The sequence below is a fragment of the Schistocerca nitens genome, chromosome 4, assembly GCF_023898315.1.
Source record: "Schistocerca nitens isolate TAMUIC-IGC-003100 chromosome 4, iqSchNite1.1, whole genome shotgun sequence".
Taxonomy (NCBI): Eukaryota; Metazoa; Arthropoda; class Insecta; order Orthoptera; family Acrididae; genus Schistocerca; species Schistocerca nitens.
The window spans coordinates 900,682,702-900,701,302 of record NC_064617.1 but is presented as its reverse complement, the minus strand read 5'-3'; the positions used below and the strand labels follow the sequence as shown (position 1 = coordinate 900,701,302).

The 18,601-nt window shown below is 42.6% G+C and overlaps 1 protein-coding gene across 1 annotated transcript in view; it reads left to right on the top strand.

The window, feature by feature from the left end:
* LOC126253448 (exportin-5) overlaps nucleotides 1–18,601 on the top strand; it is a 209,537-nt gene that overhangs the window by 40,876 nt on the left and 150,060 nt on the right. The window contains exon 3 of the mRNA XM_049954794.1: nucleotides 2,987–3,217. Coding sequence (XP_049810751.1) covers nucleotides 2,987–3,217 — 231 coding nt within the window. The remainder of the gene's footprint in view (nucleotides 1–2,986; nucleotides 3,218–18,601) is intronic.

The following is an 18,601-nucleotide window of genomic DNA, read 5'->3' as shown; positions in this document are numbered from 1 at the left end:
GAACGATTGACAGGAACAGGGGAAAGGGATACAGAAGAAGAATGAGTAGCTTTGAGAGATGAAATAGTGAAGGCACAAGAGGTTCAATTAGGTAAAAAGATGAGGGCTAGTAGAAATCCATGGGTAACAGAAGATACATTGAATTTAATTGATGAAAGGAGAAAATATAAAAATGCAGTAAATGAAGCAGGCAAAAAGGAATACAAACATCTCAAAAACGAGATCGACAGGAAGTGCAAAATGGCTAAGCAGGAATGGCTAGAGGACAAATGTAGAGGCATATATCACTAGGGATAAGATAGATACTGTGTACAGGAAAATTAAAGAGGCCTTTGGAGAAAAGAGAACCACTTGTATGAATATCAAGAGCTCAGATGGAAAACCAGTTCTAAGCAAAGAATGGAAGGCAGAAAGGTGAAAGGAGTATATAGAGGGTCTATACAAGGGCAATGTACTTAAGTGAAATATTACTGAAATGGAAGAGGATGTAGAGGAAAATGAAATGGGAGATATGATACTGTGTGAAGAATTTGACAGAGCTGAAAGACCTAAGTCGAAACAAGGCCCCGGGGTAGACAACATTCCATTAGAGCTACTGATAGCCTTCCATCTGAGCATGATGTATGAGGCAGGTGAAATACCCTCAGGCTTCAAGAAGAATATATTAATTCCAATCTCAAAGAAAGCAAGTGTTGACAGGTGTGAAAATTACTGAACTATCCAGAATGAGATTTTCACTCTGCAGCGGAGTGTGCGCTGATATGAAACTTCCTGGCAGATTAAAACTGTGTGCCGGACCGAGACTCGAACTCGGGACCTTTTGCCTTTCGCGGGCAAGTGCTCTACCAACTGAGCCACCGAAGCACGACTCACGCTCGGTACTCACAGCTTTACTTCTGCCAGTACTGAACTATCAGTTTAATAAGTCACTGTTGCAAACTACTAACACAAATTCTTTACAGATGAATGGAAAAGCTGGTAGAAGCTTACCTCATGGAAGATCAGTTTGGATTCCATAGAAATGTGGGAACACGTGAGGCACTACAGACACTATGAATTACCTTAGAAGGTAGATTAAGGAAAGTCAAACCTATGTTTGTAGCATTAGACTTAGAGAAAGGTTTTGATAATTTTGACTGGGATACTCTCTTTCAAATTCTGAAGGTGGCAGGGGTCAAATACAGGGAGAGAAAGGCTATTTAGAATTTGTACAGGAACCAGATGGCACTTGTTAGAGTCTAGGGCCATGAAAAGGAAGCAGTGGTTGAGAAGGGAGTGAGACAGGGTTGTAGCCTATCCCTGATGTTCTTCAATCTGTATACTGAGCAAGCAGTAAAGGAAATGAAAGAAACGTTTGAAGTAGGGGTTAAAGTCCAGAGAGAAGAAACAAAAACTTTGAGGTTTGCCGATGACATTGTAATTCTGCCAGAGACAGCAAAGGACTGAGAAGAGCAATTGAACAGAATGAACAGTGTCATGAAAGGAAGATATAAGATGAACATCAACAGAATCAAAACGAGGATAATGTAATGTAGTCAAATTAAATCCGGTGATGCTGAGGAAATTAGATTAGGAAATGAGACACTTACAGTAGTAGATGAGTTTTGGTATTCGGGGAACAAAGTAACTGATGTTGATCGAAGTAGAGAGGATATAAAATATAGACGATAAATAGTTTAGACAAGAAGAGAATAGAAGCTTCCAAAATGTAGTGCTACAAAAGAATGCTGAAGATTAGTTGGGCAGATCACGTAACTAATGAGGAGGTACTGAATAGAATTGGGGAGAAGAGAACTTTGTTGTACAACCTGACTAAAAGAAGGAATTGGTTGGTAGGACACGTTCTGAGGCTTCAAGAGATCATCAATTTAGTATTGGATGGAAGTGCAGAGGGTAAAAATCGTAGAGGGAGACCAAGTCATGAATACACTGAACAGACTCAGACAGATGTAGGTTGCAGTAGTTACTTGGAGATGAAGAAGCTTGCACTGGATAGAGTAGCATAGAGAGCTGCATCAAACCAGTCTCTGGACTGAAGGCCACGCACCCCGCACACAGTCAGCTACCGGGGTAGTTGTCTGTGCTGTGTAGTGTAACCTTGACCCATTTAGGTATACCGTACATTTCTCAATCCTGTGTAGTACAAGTGTGTGAAGTGTCAGTTCTAGTTTGTCACAGAATCTTCGAAGTCTCAGAATCAAGCTTTCCACTCAGCTTGAAACCAGAGGTCACCTATCAGTTGTGGGGACAATGCTACAGATTGTGAACTATTTTGAAACACTGAGTAAGTCTGATCTCAACCTTCTCTGCCGGTCTCTGGAATGTACCAAGTATGACCTTCAAGCATAGTCAAGCAGTGTTTGTTCCATCATGCTTCACAGTCTACAGTTGGTTGCATGTTGTTCCTTCAGTGGTTGCCAGAACATCCTCTTCTAAATGTTGAATGAGGCCTCCAGACATACAGGCTGAGAATGTAATGTGACACTTCCCATTCCTTACTGACGTTTTCCTATGGCTTACCATTATTTGCCATACATTCAAACTGCCAATAACTATTAAGGCATGGGACTCAAATATGGGAGCAGCAGTCAGTCAGTTATACATATAGCAACCCTGATTTCGTTTCAATTACTTCCTTCTGAAGCCTGTATGATTCCTCAAATGAGGATAAAGTGTACTCTGTAACCCATCCTTGTCCACTACAAATTATGGGTTCCAGAGTTGACAGCATATGAAACTGTTCTTGCGTTAAGAATATCTGATAAGTATAGATCATGTTCTAATAATGTTTAACTGCCAGTACGTGGTACAATGATACAAAAGAAGGCTACTGCCTTGATATGGCATTTAATTAATTTTTTTACTTTTGTTTTGTCATTACATCATCTTTTCCATTATATATTGTTTTTGATACTCTGTAGACATAGCATCACTCTTTGGTAAGTTAAATGTAAGTTTGGTATGTTAAATTGTTCTTGTTCAACAGGAAAATGCCATGAAGTTGCTCATTGGGGGCATTGAACAACAGCTTCAAGATTATAGCCACATCAAGGATGCACTTTCACGAGTGATTGTGGAAATGATAAAAAGAGAATGGCCACAGCAGTGGCCAACTTTGTTGAAAGAGCTCAGTGATGCGTGCAGGCATGGGGAAAGTCAGACTGAAATGGTCCTCTTTGTTTTTCTGCGGCTTGTTGAAGATGTGGCTTTGCTGCAGGTAAATGTGAAATTCTTGTCTGTAACCACTTATATTTCTCATGTTTGCTGTTATGGAGCGTATTAGTCTATGGCTTCAACTGCCAGAGCCTGCAGTTGTGTGTGTGAGATTTTGTGTGTGTGTGTGTGTGTGTGTGTGTGTGTGTGTGTGTTGGAGGGAGAGGGAGAGGGATCCCTTTTTGACAAAGGCCTTGTTGGTCGAAGGCTTATTTTATGACAGTCTTTTTGTTGTGCCTATCTGCGACTCAGCATCTCTGCTATATGGTGAGTGGCAAATATCCTTTTTATAATATTGTTGGAGCTTATTAGTAATTTAGACGTCCCTTGGCTGTATTACAAGTATGAGTAAGGGTATCCTCAACAATAGGGTCTGCCATTTTACTTGCTATGGACTGGCAGGATTTCTTAACTAGGATTTGCTTCCTGAGGGAAGCTGATATCAGCATTCCTCTAGAATTGCACTGGCCCTACTTTGTTGGGCTCGTGTGCCGCTGCCAGTAACTAACCTGTTGGTGACATGGGTCTCAGCTTGTGCAAAGCAAGCATAACTTCTCCACATGATGCTAAAGGTTCCTTTGACACTGCAGTACCTCTTCATAAGGTTTTTCTACTTACTGAAGAAATAAATAAAAAAACTGAGACTGTAATGATGGCTGTACTCAATTGAATGTGAAAGTTTAATAATAGAATGTAATAAATAACACCACATCATTTACTTTTTTCAATAAGCTTAAAAATGGTGTAAATAACAGGACATGTAAATAGTTGACATCACTTTTTAAGCATCACGTTATAAAACATCAATAAGCCATTTTATTAAATGTATTGGCCTTTAAAAAATCCCTGGTTTTTCATAAGTTTCATATTTCATAAACACATAGGTAGCTTCTACTTTTTTGGCAAAATATTCAGAGTTGTAGTTTGTTTCAGTTTCTTCTTGTGATTTTTTTCTATCTTGTTTTGTAGTTCATAAATTTAGTCAGAAGTTTTGTTGTCTACGTCTGCAGCAGAATAGATTTCTGTATTATATTCACTGTGGCATTTGGTAAAACATTAGCAGAAGTCTGAAATTGATATATTTAATGAATATTTTATATCTTCAGCTGTCAATCCAGTTAATACCACAGGTCTGACTCGGATGGTAAAGCCTTACCCTAGGCTGGAAACTGCTTTTGAATTTAAGGAAGTGAACGTGGAGGAAATAGGAAAAATAATAAATAACTTAAAGAATAAGACCTCATCTGGCTGGGACGGACTGAGTAGTATTATAATTAAAAAATGCAATAAGGAATTAGTTGCAATAATTACCCATTTGATCAACAGTAGTATCAGGGAGCACACATTTCCAAATATATTGAAGAAAAGTACAGATAAACCTGTGCATAAAAAAGGATCGAAACAAGAGCTATCAAACTTCAGGCCCATATCACTAATACCAATTTTCAGTAAAATATTTGAAATTGTTTTGTTGACACAACTTATTGATTATTTCACAAAGAATAATTCACTAGCAGAAACACAGCATGGCTTCAAAAAGCATCACAGTACCATTACAGCAATTACCGAATTTCTCCACAATGTGTATGATGCCCTGGATGAGGGAATGCAGACAGCAGGGATATTTCTAGACCTTACTAAAACATTTGACTCAGTGAGCCATGAGCTATTACTAAGCAAACTGGAAACTTACAATACGAATGCTACTGTTATAACCTTTAATCACTAATAAATTGCGTGGATATACAAAAGTAGAAACACTAGCGGGTTACATGCTACTAACTCCGTATCTGTCATTCGACTGCCGTGCCGTGACATGTGGCCGGCGCCGTTCATAGCCAGGTGGCGCTCCCGCGCTCGGCCGAGCTGCGGAGCGCCTCTATCGCCGTGTTCGCGTACTGATGTAGCGGCACTTTTAAATCTCGTGGCACTGTCACAACACTTTTCCCCCCTTGAAAAAAAAAACTCACTCACTTCCGTGGAGACACGGACAGTGCGGAGACATCCATGGCCTCTTGGGAGGCCCCGAGAAGATCCCGCGGAGAAACACGAGAGTATGGTCGAAAATGTCCAGGACGGAAGCTTGCGCGTGGAACGCGCCTCCTGGACGAGATGATGGGGGAAAACTCCGGAGCAGCATCCATAGGTGTCGTGGACCTGGGGGTGTGCCCCAGCGAGATGGGTCCCGGAGAAGGCGGCGTCGCGACTGGGGCCGGTTCCGGCGTACTCGGAAGCGGTAGCGACGTCGGCTGCAGCAACACGCCCGGAAGATCGGCAGCAGCGACAGGACTAGCTTCTCGGGCTGGTGGAGACGAAAGAAGGGGCGGTGGCACCGGCGTGGCCACCACTCGTGGGCGCATCTGGTCGTAATGGCGAACAACCATGCCGTCGTCCGTACGTATTTCACAAAGCCGGCGGCCGCAAAGAGCCTGGACCACCCCTAGAATCCATTTAGGGCAAGATCCATACCCCCGTGCCCACACGTCGGCGCCCACCGGGTATTTTCCCGCACTACGGGACACAGTACAAGGCCTGACAGGGTGAAGCAGGTGCAGTAGAGTGCGCGGTTGGCGGCCATGCAAGAGTTCAGCAGGGCTGCGATCACCCAGAGGCGTGAAGCGATAAGAACTCAGAAATTGCAACAGAGCGTCATCTGTGGACAAATCACTAAGGAATTTTTTCATCTGGCTTTTGAAAGTGCGGACAAGACGCTCGACCTCCCCATTCGATTGCGGATGGAAGGGCGGTGCTGTAACATGATGAATCCCTTGTCCAGTACAAAAATCACGGAAGGCCTGCGAAGAGAACTGAGGGCCATTGTCCGTGACAATCGTGGATGGAAGACCTTCTAGCGCAAAGTTTTTGGACAAAGGCAGCGTCATCGCCGCAGTGGTGGGCGACGGACATCGAACAACAAACGGAAACTTCGAGAAGGCGTCAATCAACAGTAGCCAATAAGTGCCGAGGAAGGGGCCGGCAAAGTCAGCGTGCACCCGTTCCCACGGCTGCGCCGGATCAGGCCACGGAGAGGGCATAGTCCGAGGTGCAGCCAGTTGTTGAGCACACTGACCACACGCAGCGACCATGTGGGCGATGTCCGAATCAATACCGGGCCAATAAACGTGCCTGCGGGCCAGGGACTTAGTCCGAGAAATCCCCCAATGGCCTTCATGCAATAGTTTGAGAACATCTCTGTGAAGAGAGGCTGGCACCACGACCCGTGGAGATGCGCCATCCGTGGCCAGAAGAACAACACCCTCACGAACAGACAGACGAAGGCGCAAGGCATGGTAGTTGCGAAGGGGATCCGATGCCCGGGCCTTGGTCCTGTCCGGCCAACCCCGTTGAACAAAACCGATCACCTGACGCAGGACCGGGTCCCGCGCAGTAGCCAACGCGACCTGCGAACCTGTAAGTGGGAAACCCTCGACCGCACGACGTTCTTCCTCATCAATGTGGAAACATAGGAGTTCATCTCGATCGAAAACTGGGTCAGGGCCCATCGGCAAACGCGACAACGCATCAGCGTTGGCGTGCTGGGCCGTGGGGCGATAGTGAATCTCATAGTGAAAACGAGACAAGTATAAGGCCCAACGTTGCAGGCGGTGAGCTGCCTTATCTGGAAGCGACGCCGAGGGGCTGAACAGAGAGACCAGCAGCTTGTGGTCGGTGATAAGGTGAAACTTAGAACCATACAAAAAAACGCTGAACGTTTTTAGAGCATAAATGATAGTGAGCGCCTCCTTTTCGATTTGAGAGTAACGCCGTTGGGCATCGTTGAGGGTCTTGGAAGCGTAGGCGATGGGTCGTTCCGACCCATCCTCATACCGATGGGCGAGAACAGCCCCTAGGCCATACTGTGATGCGTCAGTCGCCAGAACCAAGTGCTGACCCGGACGGAATGTGGCAAGACAAGGCGCCGACTGCAAATGAGCCTTCAGCCGGACAAAGCCTGCTCACACTCGTCGGACCAACAGAAAGGAACGTTTTTGCGTAACAGCTGATGCAGAGGATGAGCCACTGCCGCCGCGGATGGAATGAATTTGTGATAATAAGCAACCTTGCCGAGAAACGCCTGAAGTTCTTTGACCGTAGACGGCCGGGGTAGAGCGTTAATGGCCGCAACGTGCTGTCGTAGAGGACGTATACCCTCACGGGACAAGTGGAAACCAAGATACACAATGGAGGGTTGGAAAAACTGTGACTTGTCCAGATTGCACTACAACCCAGCTGAATGCAGGACCCGAAACAGTGAACGCAAATTGCGAAGGTGCTCCTCAGTGGAGGCCCCCGTGACAACAATGTATCCAGGTAGTTGATGCAGCCGGGAACGGAAGCCGTGAGCTGTTCCAAAAACCGTTGAAAAATGGCTGGCGCGCTAGCGACGCCAAATGGTAACCGCTGGTACTGAACAACCCACAAGAAGTGTTGATGACGAGAAATTCCTTGGAAGACGCATCCAATGACAACTGATGGTACGCCTCCGATAAGTCAAGTTTGGAAAAGAACTGGCCCCCAGCGAGCTTGGTAAATAACTCCTCAGGACGGGGAAGAGGATAAGTGTCAATGAGGCTCTGAGCATTGACAGTGGCTTTAAAATCACCGCACAATCGCAGACTCCCGTTTGGTTTAGAAACCACCACGATGGGCGATGCCCATTCGCTGGAGGTAACAGGAAGGAGGATCCCTGAAGCTGTTAACCTGTCTATCTCAGCCTTGACAGGCGCACGCAACGCCATCGGAATAGGGCGTGCCCGGAAAAACTTAGGGCGAGCTGTAGGTTTAAGAGTAATGTGGGCTTCAAAATCCTTGGCCCGACCCAGACCAGCAGAGAACACGGACGAGAATTCAGAACACAATCCATCCAGTTGTTGATACGGAATATCCTCAGATATGAGGTGCACATCATCATCAATGGAGAACCCGAACAACTGGAAAGCATCATAACTGAACAGGTTTTCCGTGCCCGCATGATCCACCACATAAAACGTGTGGGGCCTAACAACAGACTTGTAGGCAGTGGAAGCATCAAACTGGCCAACGATAGGAATTTTCTGCTTATTATAAGTTCGCAGATTTCGTGTAACGGGAGACAAGGGAGGTGAGCCCAACTCCAAATACATGCGAGAATTAATGAGAGTTACTGCAGAGCCCGTGTCCACTTGCATGCGAATGTCTTTATCCAGAACACGAACAGTAACAAACAACTTATTTGTTTGAGAAAGCACACAGTTAACATCCATGTCCGATGCCTCGTCCTCGTCGACAGGAACTTTAGGGGACTGACACACAGAAGCAATGTGGCCTTTTTTCCTACATGAATTACACGTGGCCCAACGTTTTGGACACGCTGCCCTGTCATGCTGTACGAAACAACGTGGACAAGAAGGAAGTGCGGAACGAACCTGCTTCTGTGGTTGCTGTTTTCGCTGCGAGCGTGGTGGCCCAACGCGACATTGTTGACGCAAGTGAACCGCCGCCACATCGTCGTTCCCCTGTGAAACAGGCAAATTGTCGGCTTCGAAAGCGGTCTGTACAGCGCCCACATCACACCACGCGTCTATTTGCGCACCAGCAGCGTGAGACACTTCAAAAGATTGAGCGATGCTGAGAACTTCCGACAACGACGGGTTTGGCAGTTGTAAGGCACGTTGCCGAACTTCTTTATCAGGAGCAAGCCGTAGAATAGCGTCCTGAACCATTGAATCAGCATAAGACTCATGATGAGTGTCCGTGACAAACTGACATTTCCTACTCAGACCGTGTAGTTCCGCCGCCCAAGCCCGGTAAGATTGATGGGGCTGTTTACGACACTGGTAGAACGCCACGCGGGCGGCAACGACGTGGGTGTTTTTTCGGTAATAGTTAGACAATAATTCACACATTTCTTGGAAGGACAGAGAGGCAGGTTCCCGCAGAGGGGCTAACTGAGATAGCAGCTGATAGATCCGTGGGGAAATCCAAGATAGAACGCCGAAAGCCAAGAAGTGTTGCCGCAAACGCTTCTCATAATCCTCCCAGTCTTCAGCAGCCTCGTCGTAAGGAGGGAACGGAGGCGGAGAAGAGGAAGACAGACGATGAGTAAGCGACGTCGACAACGCCTGAATAGCAGCCGTCAGCTGTGTTTGTTGTGCCTGAATAGCAGCCGTCAGCTGTGTTTGTTGTTCAATGAGCACTTGCAGAAGCTGTTCCATGTCTGCCCCGACACGAACACACAATTCCACAACGCAGGAAAAAAAATATCCGACCTCGTCGCCAAAAAGTATTATAACCTTTAATCACTAATAAATTGCGTGGATATACAAAAGTAGAAACACTAGCGGGTTACATGCTACTAACTCCGTATCTGTCATTCGACTGCCGTGCCGTGACATGCAGCCGGCGCCGTTCATAGCCAGGTGGCGTTCCCGCGCTCGGCCGAGCTGCGGAGCGCCTCTATCGCCGTGTTCGCGTACTGACGTAGCGGCACTTTTAAATCTCGTGGCACTGTCACAACAGCTACATCCATACAACTACTGATCACTTATCTAACCAATTGTAAGTAGTGTATAAAGCTGAGTTATGAAATTAATGGTCAGATCAAACATTTCCAATCCAGCTATGAAACAGTAAAACAAGGTGTACCTCAGGGCTCCATATTGGGGCTTTTCCTTTTCCTGGTCTACATTAAGGGAAGACGAAAGTATTTAAAAAATATAGTAAGTCCCATATTTCCAATATAAAGCAAAAAACTGACATTGAGGTTAGGGTCGGGCCTGCAGATGCAAACATTAGCTTGTCTCCAAGTGCATCTAAAATAAAACTTGGGATAGGGATTGTGTCAGAAGAAACAAATCATGACAGAAATACAGGTTTCAGAATTGTGGATCTGGAAATGGTGGCAGAAGCACTTAGAAAAGCCTACAAGTGCTCTGTATGTGGAGGAAATGTGGATTTGGTTGATGGCGGAAAGAGAGAAGGTTTGGTTTGCACATTGTACATTTTGTATCAAAACTGTGATGCTGACAGACCATTCAAGACATCAAAGGTCAGTAATAGAATCTATGAAGCCAATATGAGATTTGCTTATGGACTAAGATGTATAGAGATTGGAAGAGATGGTGGAAGCCTTTTATGTGGTATTATGAACATGCCTGGTCCCTCCCCTAAAATTTTCTGCAATGAATACTGCTCTCCTCAATGCAGTTGCAGAAGTAAGTGAAGAGAGCATGAAAATGGCAGTCCTGGGGGCAGTTCAAGAAAATTGTGAAGCAACTAATAGCAGCGATATAGCAGTTTCCTGTGACAGTTCCTGGATGAAGAGGGAGCATACTTCACTGCATGGAGTTTCAACAATCACTAGTGTCGACACTGGAAAAGTATTAGACTTAAAGGTGATGTCTAAATATTGTCCTGCTTGTTCCTTGCACAAGAAATATATTGATGCCGTTAAAGAAACAGAATGACAAGAAGCCCATCAAGCTGTTTGTAGCAGAAATTATGCAGGCTCCAGTGGTGGGATGGAAGCTGCAGGTATGAAATTAATTTTCCATAGATCTTTGCAAAAGTATGGAGTAAGATACGTACAGTATTTAGGAGATGGAGACTCTAGTGCTTTCAAGAATGTAGTTGAAAGGCAGCCCTATGGAAAAGATTGCACTATTGAGAAACTGGAGTGCTTAGGCCATATTCAGAAGAGGATGGGTGGACGACTCCGAAGACTTGTTGCAGACAATAAAGGCAAGCTACTAGAGGATGGGAAGCCACTGGGAGGTAAAAACAGACTAACAAAGAAGAGAATTGACAGCCTACAAGTCTATTATGGTGCTGCAATTAGAATCAACCTCACAAGCTTGGACAGTATGAGGAAAGCAGTATGGACCATTTGGTTCATTACTTGTCGACATACACTACACCTCAACATGGCCTCTGTTCTAATGAATGGTGCAAATTTTTGAAAAGTAAGGAAAATGGGCAAGTTTATACCCATAAAAATAACCTTCCTTATGAGGTTTCAGTGGCCATTAAACCATCTTTTAGAGCACTGGCTTCACCAGAACTGCTAGAAAAATGTCTGCATGGGAAAACACAGAACCTAAATGAAAGTTTCAATGCTCTTATTTGGAAAAGATGTCCAAAGACTGTGTTTGTTTCTAATTTGATGGTGAAGATTTCTGCCTGTGAAGCTGCAGCAGTGTTTAATGATGGGAATGTGGCAAGACTTCACATCCTCAGCAAGTTGGGCTTTACACCTGGAGTTTTCACTGAGCAGATACTGCAGGTCATCGATAAGCAAAGAATCGCAAAGGCGGAGACTTCCGTCCAGAAAATACAAAAAACTGCTAGGCAAAGGAGCAGAGAAGCTGTAGAGGATGATGAGGAAGAAATGGAATATGGATATGGGCAGTTTTAGCTAAGGTATGATAGATTTGATTTTTTCCCCCCCTGCAACGTAAGGTTTTCTGCTTTGAGGAACACAAATACTACTGGAAGGATTGCAATGAACTTTGGCATATGTATTCTTTTACTTTGAAGCAATATTTAAGTGGAACAAAATTTTAATCAAGATATTATACACAGTTTTGTGGTTGATAATATATTGAAAAGTTTGCTTGTTAAAAATCTTCGAATCCAAAATATCACAGAAAATAGTAGCATTAATTTACCAAAAAGTTACTGCACTTAATTGTACACCTATTAGTTTAGATTATTTTACCATTAAAGAAATTTGCCTCGAAATTATAAGAAAGTGTACCTTAAAGTAATAATGCAATTAAAAATTCAAAATTATCTCACTGTATTAGATTGTTATTAAAAATTCTGAATTAAAAAAAATCATGTTAGATCTCTATACATAAGTGTGCAAAAATTCAATGAAATTGAACAAAAAATGGCAAAGATATGGATTTACAAAAATATCAGTGCAAGACTGCCACCGTCTCCCCTTAATGATTTAGAGGCACCTCTGTACTCCCAACTAGTAAGTTATGCAGATGATACCTCACTTTTGTTCTTTAGCAAACAAACTAATGATTTGACATTGGCTGCAACTGATGGCTTAAGTCAAATAACTACTTACTTCCATGATCAAGGTCTAAAAGTCAATATTAGCAATTCCCAGCTATTACCATTTAAACTTGGTAATTCATACCAAACCTGTATTGATAATATAAGTGACATCAAAAAAGTAGACACTGACAAATGTAAATTTTTGGGGATATACCTAGATGAAAATCTTAGATGGGTATATCATATCAATGTTGTATGCAATAAAATCAGCAGTTCACTTCACTTAATTAGCAAACTATAAAAATTAGTCTCTGATCAAACATTAAAAACTGCTTATTATGGGACAATATTGCATATATTAATTGTGGAATAGAGTTATGGGGATGTGCTGCTGATAGACACCTGAACAGAATCCTCCCATTGCAGAAAAGAGCAATCAGGACCATGCGTCGACTAGGATACAGAGATTCATGTAGAGAAACCTTTGTACAACATAAATATCTAACAGTATACTCCTTGTATCTGTACAAATTAATAACATTCTTTGTAGACCATAAAAATAATGAAGCTAAGTTCTCTGATGTGCATACCCATAACACAAGACAAAAAGATTGCTTCTTCAGAAACAGAACTAAACTAAAGACAACAGATCATAGTCCTTGGATAAATGGCCAGATATGGTTTAACAAACTGCCAAGTGCAATAAGGTGCCACAGAGCTAAAGTATTCAAAAGGGAATTAAAATCGTTCTTAACTCTCAAATGTTTGTACTCACTGAATGAATACTGATATTAAAATGTAGCTATTATTAAATGTAGGCCTAACTCTTCTATCTATACCATGTACTATTCTGAAGTGATCGTAATATATATTATTTTTGTAACAACATGCTGTAAATTCAGATACCTATACTATGTAACAACTGTATGTTGAATTATGAAGTACTGTACCATATACTTCCAAGTGTGTCACACTTAAGTGGCTTCTTTTAAATGTGAATTGCAAATTTCTACTGTTTGTAAAGGAATTGTATAAAAATGCTATGACATTTGCAAAAGTCACCAGTTGGTGACTATATGCAAAAAAGACAATAAATAAATAAATAAATAAACAAGGCACGGATATAGACTGGTGTCCAAAATTAAAGCAACAAATGGAAATTTTGCAAGGTTGTATTTATTTTGCCACAAAACAGTATAAAAAGGTGATAGTAATATATAAACAATGAAAAGAATACAGAACGTAAACAACTGCAACATGCATAACGGTAGACAAAAGTATTCTTCATTTCTTCCAACTTAACAGATTTGCAGATACATTCCGACAACTGGTTAATGTGCTCAGTAGGGGGTGTGATGACTTCTGGCAGCAATACAGGCCTGACAATGATGGAGCATGCTGTGAATGATGTCATAAGTTTCATGTTGAGGCAGTAACACCCATTCTTCTTGCAGAGCTACTCTCAGTCTTGGAGAGTGATTTGTGGGTGCTGAAATAATGCAAGCCATCCCCCTAGTGCAGGGCTTAACAACTGGCCGGTTTTGAGCGCGAGTACTCGCGTCTGCTCAGGCCCGTGCTCGCGAGCAGGTGCAAGGTCGCGGAGTAGGGAGGGAGGGGAAATGCGCGCGCACGTTTGAATAGGGCCGCAGCGTGCCTATTGAATTCGCGCCGACTGTGTAACGTTTAAAGTACTACGATCAGCTCTAACAGTCACTTCGCGGGTTAAGAATCATGTCAAGTCGCCGTTGTGTAACCCCAACCATGCTTTCGCAGTTGAACCCCCACTGGGAGGAATTGTATCTGTTTACAGAAAAAGATGGTGTTGCGAAATGTTTAGCATGTCACAAAACGCTGAATTCTTTTAGGAAATTTAATTTGCAGCGACATTATATGTCGTACCACGCGAAAGACTACGGAGAGGAAAATGTGATGGACCAGATCGTGCACGGGAAGTTATTAAACTTAAAAAGGAAGCTATCTGAAGAAGATCTGGACGATGAAGAAAAATCAACTGAGGCAGCTCTCAGAGTGAGCTACAAAATTGCTTTGCTTTTAGCAAAATCCCTGCGCCCCTTCACTGATGGCGATTTAATAAAAGAATGTTTGGTAGTTGCAGCGGAACATTTGTGTCCATCTCAAGTTGAACAGTTTCGGATTGTGCCATTATCTAACATGACCATTATGCGTCACATACAGGACATGGCAGACGACGTCCATAGCCATCTTGCAAATATCTGTAAAGATTTTATGGCGTATTCTCTAGCTCTGGACGAAAGTGTTGATATCACTGGAACAGCGCAGCTTGCCATATTTATTAGAGGTGTTAATAGAGATCTTCAGGTGAGGGAGGAGCTCCTCGATGTAGTAGCCATGAAGAACACTACAACCGGAGGTGATATTTTAAGTAGTGTTGAAGAAAGTGTTGAAAATATAGGATTGTCGTGGAATTCTTTAGTTTCAGTGTCTACAGACGGTGCACCAGCGATGACAGGGAACAAATCAGGTTTCGTTGCGCTGTTGAAGGAGAAAATGCAAAAACTGACCGTGCCGAATAAAGTAAGGGGCGTTCAGTGTGTGATCCACCAGGAAAACTTATGTGCAAAGAGTATCACTCTAAAAAATGTGATGAGTGTTGTTGTTCGTACAACCAATTATATAAGGAAGCATGGGCTACAACACAGGCAATTTAAAAGCTTTCTTGAGGATGTAGAAAGCCAGTATGGTAGCCTGCCTTATTACAGCGAGGTCCGCTGAGTTAGTCGTGGCGAATTATTAAATCGATTTTTTTCCCTAATAGATGAGATAAATATGTTCATGGAAATAAATAACATGTGTGTTCCTGAATTGAAAGAGCCTTCATGGAACTGTGATCTCGCGTCCTTAACAGATTTAACTAGCCATCTGAATGCTTTGAACATTTCACTACAAGGTAAAGATCTGCTAATTACTCATTTCATAGATCGAATACGAGCTTTTAAAATGAAATTTACACTTTGGGTGAGTCATCTGGAAACAGGAAATCTAACTCATTTTCCTAAATTATCATCCATGCAAGATGTTCACAAAGACTGTGAACGTTATTCACATAGTTTAGTTGTCTATAAGGAAGAATTTGATCAACGCTTTCAAGATCTGACAGCACTAGACAGTGATTTTGATCTGTTCTCCTCTCCATATTCAGCGAATATTGAAGAGATTCGTCCTGAGCTGCAACTAGAAATTATTGACCTGCAGTGTGACAGAGAATACAGAGACAAATTTCAGAACAAGAAAAACATTTTGGAATTCTACAGACACTTCCCTCAGGATAGATTTCCTCGTTTGCACAAACTGGCGGCTACAATAATATCAGTGTTCAGTTCAACATATGTTTGTGAACAACTGTTCTCTGCAATGAAATGTAACAAGACGCGCCTGAGAAACGCATTGTCTGATCAAAATTTAAACTGCTCGCTGCGCCTACAATGCGCAAGAACATTACTTCGAACATAGACGCAATTGTAAAGGGCAAAAAGTACGAGATAACCGAGAATCCCACACTTCAGTGACACCTTTTATTGTGTAACAGTTCACAAATTAATACGAATGTAGATGCATACACTAAGTAAAATTATGTGGCATGTGTACATTCTCCTTTATTTGTTTCATTTGTCGTAGTAATAATTTGTGAGTGATATCCCTGCGGGTGGCCGCGGATTTACATTGACTGGCGGCAGCCATTGTGTGCCCCACGTGGCTCTCCCCACTCTCCTCTCTGGTCCGGTAGTGGCGGTAGCGTGCTCGCGCTGCTCCATGCTCGCACCTTGCTGCTCACAGCTTGCTCCGCGAGCACATATGTTGTGAAGCCCTGCCCTAGTGAATCCCAGACATGCTCTATGGGACTTAAATCAGGAGAGTGAACAGGCTACACTCCTTGCTGGTTCACTCATACAATTTCATGAAGAGGTGTTCGACCGGTAAAAATAATCTTTGCTCGCGCCATTAGGGATCCTCCTCAATATTGGTCTCTTTCCACAAAGTTTGCTTCCTGAAATTACGTTCCACATTCCTTCCCGATGCGAATCCATCGAGACTCACTCTCTAGACTAAATCGGGAGGCACCTATGCAAACAACATTGACCCACTGTTTGACCGTCTGGGTGGTGTGTTGATGACTGCACTCCAGATGTTCCCTTCTGTGAAGACTCAGCAACTCTCTGTCAATAAAGGCTACTCTCTTGAAGCCTTCTGCACACCATTTGCCTCGATACAACACATCCAGTGGAGCTGCGAGCTCACGTCAGTTGCCGTGCAGTACTAAGGCGGTATTTTTGTGTCCTTACAGCCAAATGACGGTCCTCTCTTCTGAAGTCACATGTGTCAGCCCTGCCCAGTGGAGCTGCGAGCTCACGTCAGTTGCCGTGCAGTACTAAGGCGGTATTTTTGTGTCCTTACAGCCAAATGACGGTCCTCTCTTCTGAAGTCACATGTGTCAGCCCTGCCCTGGTCTTCCGGATACATTTTCAGTCTCTATAAACTGTTGCCACATCTGAGAAACAACAGATTAAACCATCAGGCCAAATTAGTTTGCAACTGTCCTGTTTCCCTCCTCTCTTTCTACAGCCCTCCAGTACAGATAGTCTGGTAGATCTCTTCTCTGTGCCATAGTGCACCATCTGTGACTGTGTATACAGCGATTGTGGACATGGGGCTACCCAACAAACACTACCTCATTTCATAGGTGCCCTGGCATCATCGTTAGCGTGGTTGTCAGTTGACCAGAATGCCATCTTCCATGCACAACATGATCATACAGACATCTGATTAACAGTTTGTATGATTATATTGCGAATTAGACACAGGACGGGGAAATAGCAGTTTGTTGCTTTAATTTTCGACACCAGTGTATGTTACACATATGTATATATGACATTAAACTGTATGCAAAACTTGCTACATCGTACACTAAAATTATTTTTTTAGAAAAATACACAGAGTGTGTGGTATCAGTTGGCAACAAGTGATGTTGACTAAATGGTGTACCCTGTTCTCTCAAGCTGAAAATTAATAGCTAGAGTCCACAGGCAAAGAATAAATAAATAAACACAGAATGCTTGAACCAGTCAGATAATTTTGTTTGATAAATGTTGTCATGACATTACATGTATGAAGATATAATTCTGTAGGCAATGATACAGAATGGAATCTGCAGTTAAACTTTTTGCTATAAAGTCAGGCTCCAACCTAAGATATGAGAAAAGTGTGTGACAATCTGTGCTGCTTGTGGTAATTTCAGCTGTGCTGTTAGATCCCAAACTAATCACCACAGTAGAAATTGCTACATAGGCCTGGGAGAAGTATACGATACACCACTTCATTGTGTCAACTTGGAATCAAAGTGATTGTTTTTGACAAAATAATATACCACAGACCCCTACACCTATGTTTCATAATTAAATTTTCCACAGGAAATGCCACATCTCTGACGATTCAAAAGTAGTTGTTAGATTATCTGGATGAGGAACTACCATAGCTTTTATCTATCATTGCCAGTATATCTTCTATTTGGAATAAAATTTAGCCCAGCACAACACTTTGTTTGCTAATGTAACATGGACATGGCTTAATGGCAATAAACAATGCTGGACACAGTATAATTGGTTTTAGATCAATGTTAGGAGACAAATTATTTGTGGCATAATTTGTTACAAATTGTAACGACTTATACTGATTCGGAACTAGGGGTCCTAGGGCACAAGAAAGTTAACTGCTTGGTGTTTTCAAACATTATTTTAAGTCCAACACCATACCAGTCCCATTTTATGCCAGTACTGTTTTTCCACATGAACATTCTTTCATTTAGTTACCATAAAAACGAGTGCAAATTAACCAAATGGAAAATTTGGAGTAATGAGAAATGTTGTCCACAGTGGGAAAATGTGTTGCGTAATGACAGTTTTAATTCTTAACGTAATCCTCAGTAAGCTCATTGCATTTTGTTAGGGATAATTTGATTTGGGGTGGGTCCATAGCCACAGCCTTCATGTAACATTTAAACATGGTATTATATATATTATAATAGAAATTGCAGTCATCTGAAAATAAAAAATTATGGATTTCACCATAAAAATAGTTGTTTTTGATTATTTTTACATTTGACCCATTCCATTCCCATCCCCACACCTAGTAGTGCTAACCTTATATCAAACCACTACAGTATTGCTTTCCATGTAATAAATCATGTAATACCTGAGAAATATTGGCCATGGTATGTGATTTACTTTAAACTCATCTGTGTCACTCTTGGCATTACACATAATGGCACATCAGCTGTTAGCTATCTGTAAACTGCCTCACTAGACATTGTCTATAGCACAGAGACAGTCAATCCAAATAACATTCACAAAAGTAGTCCAGATAA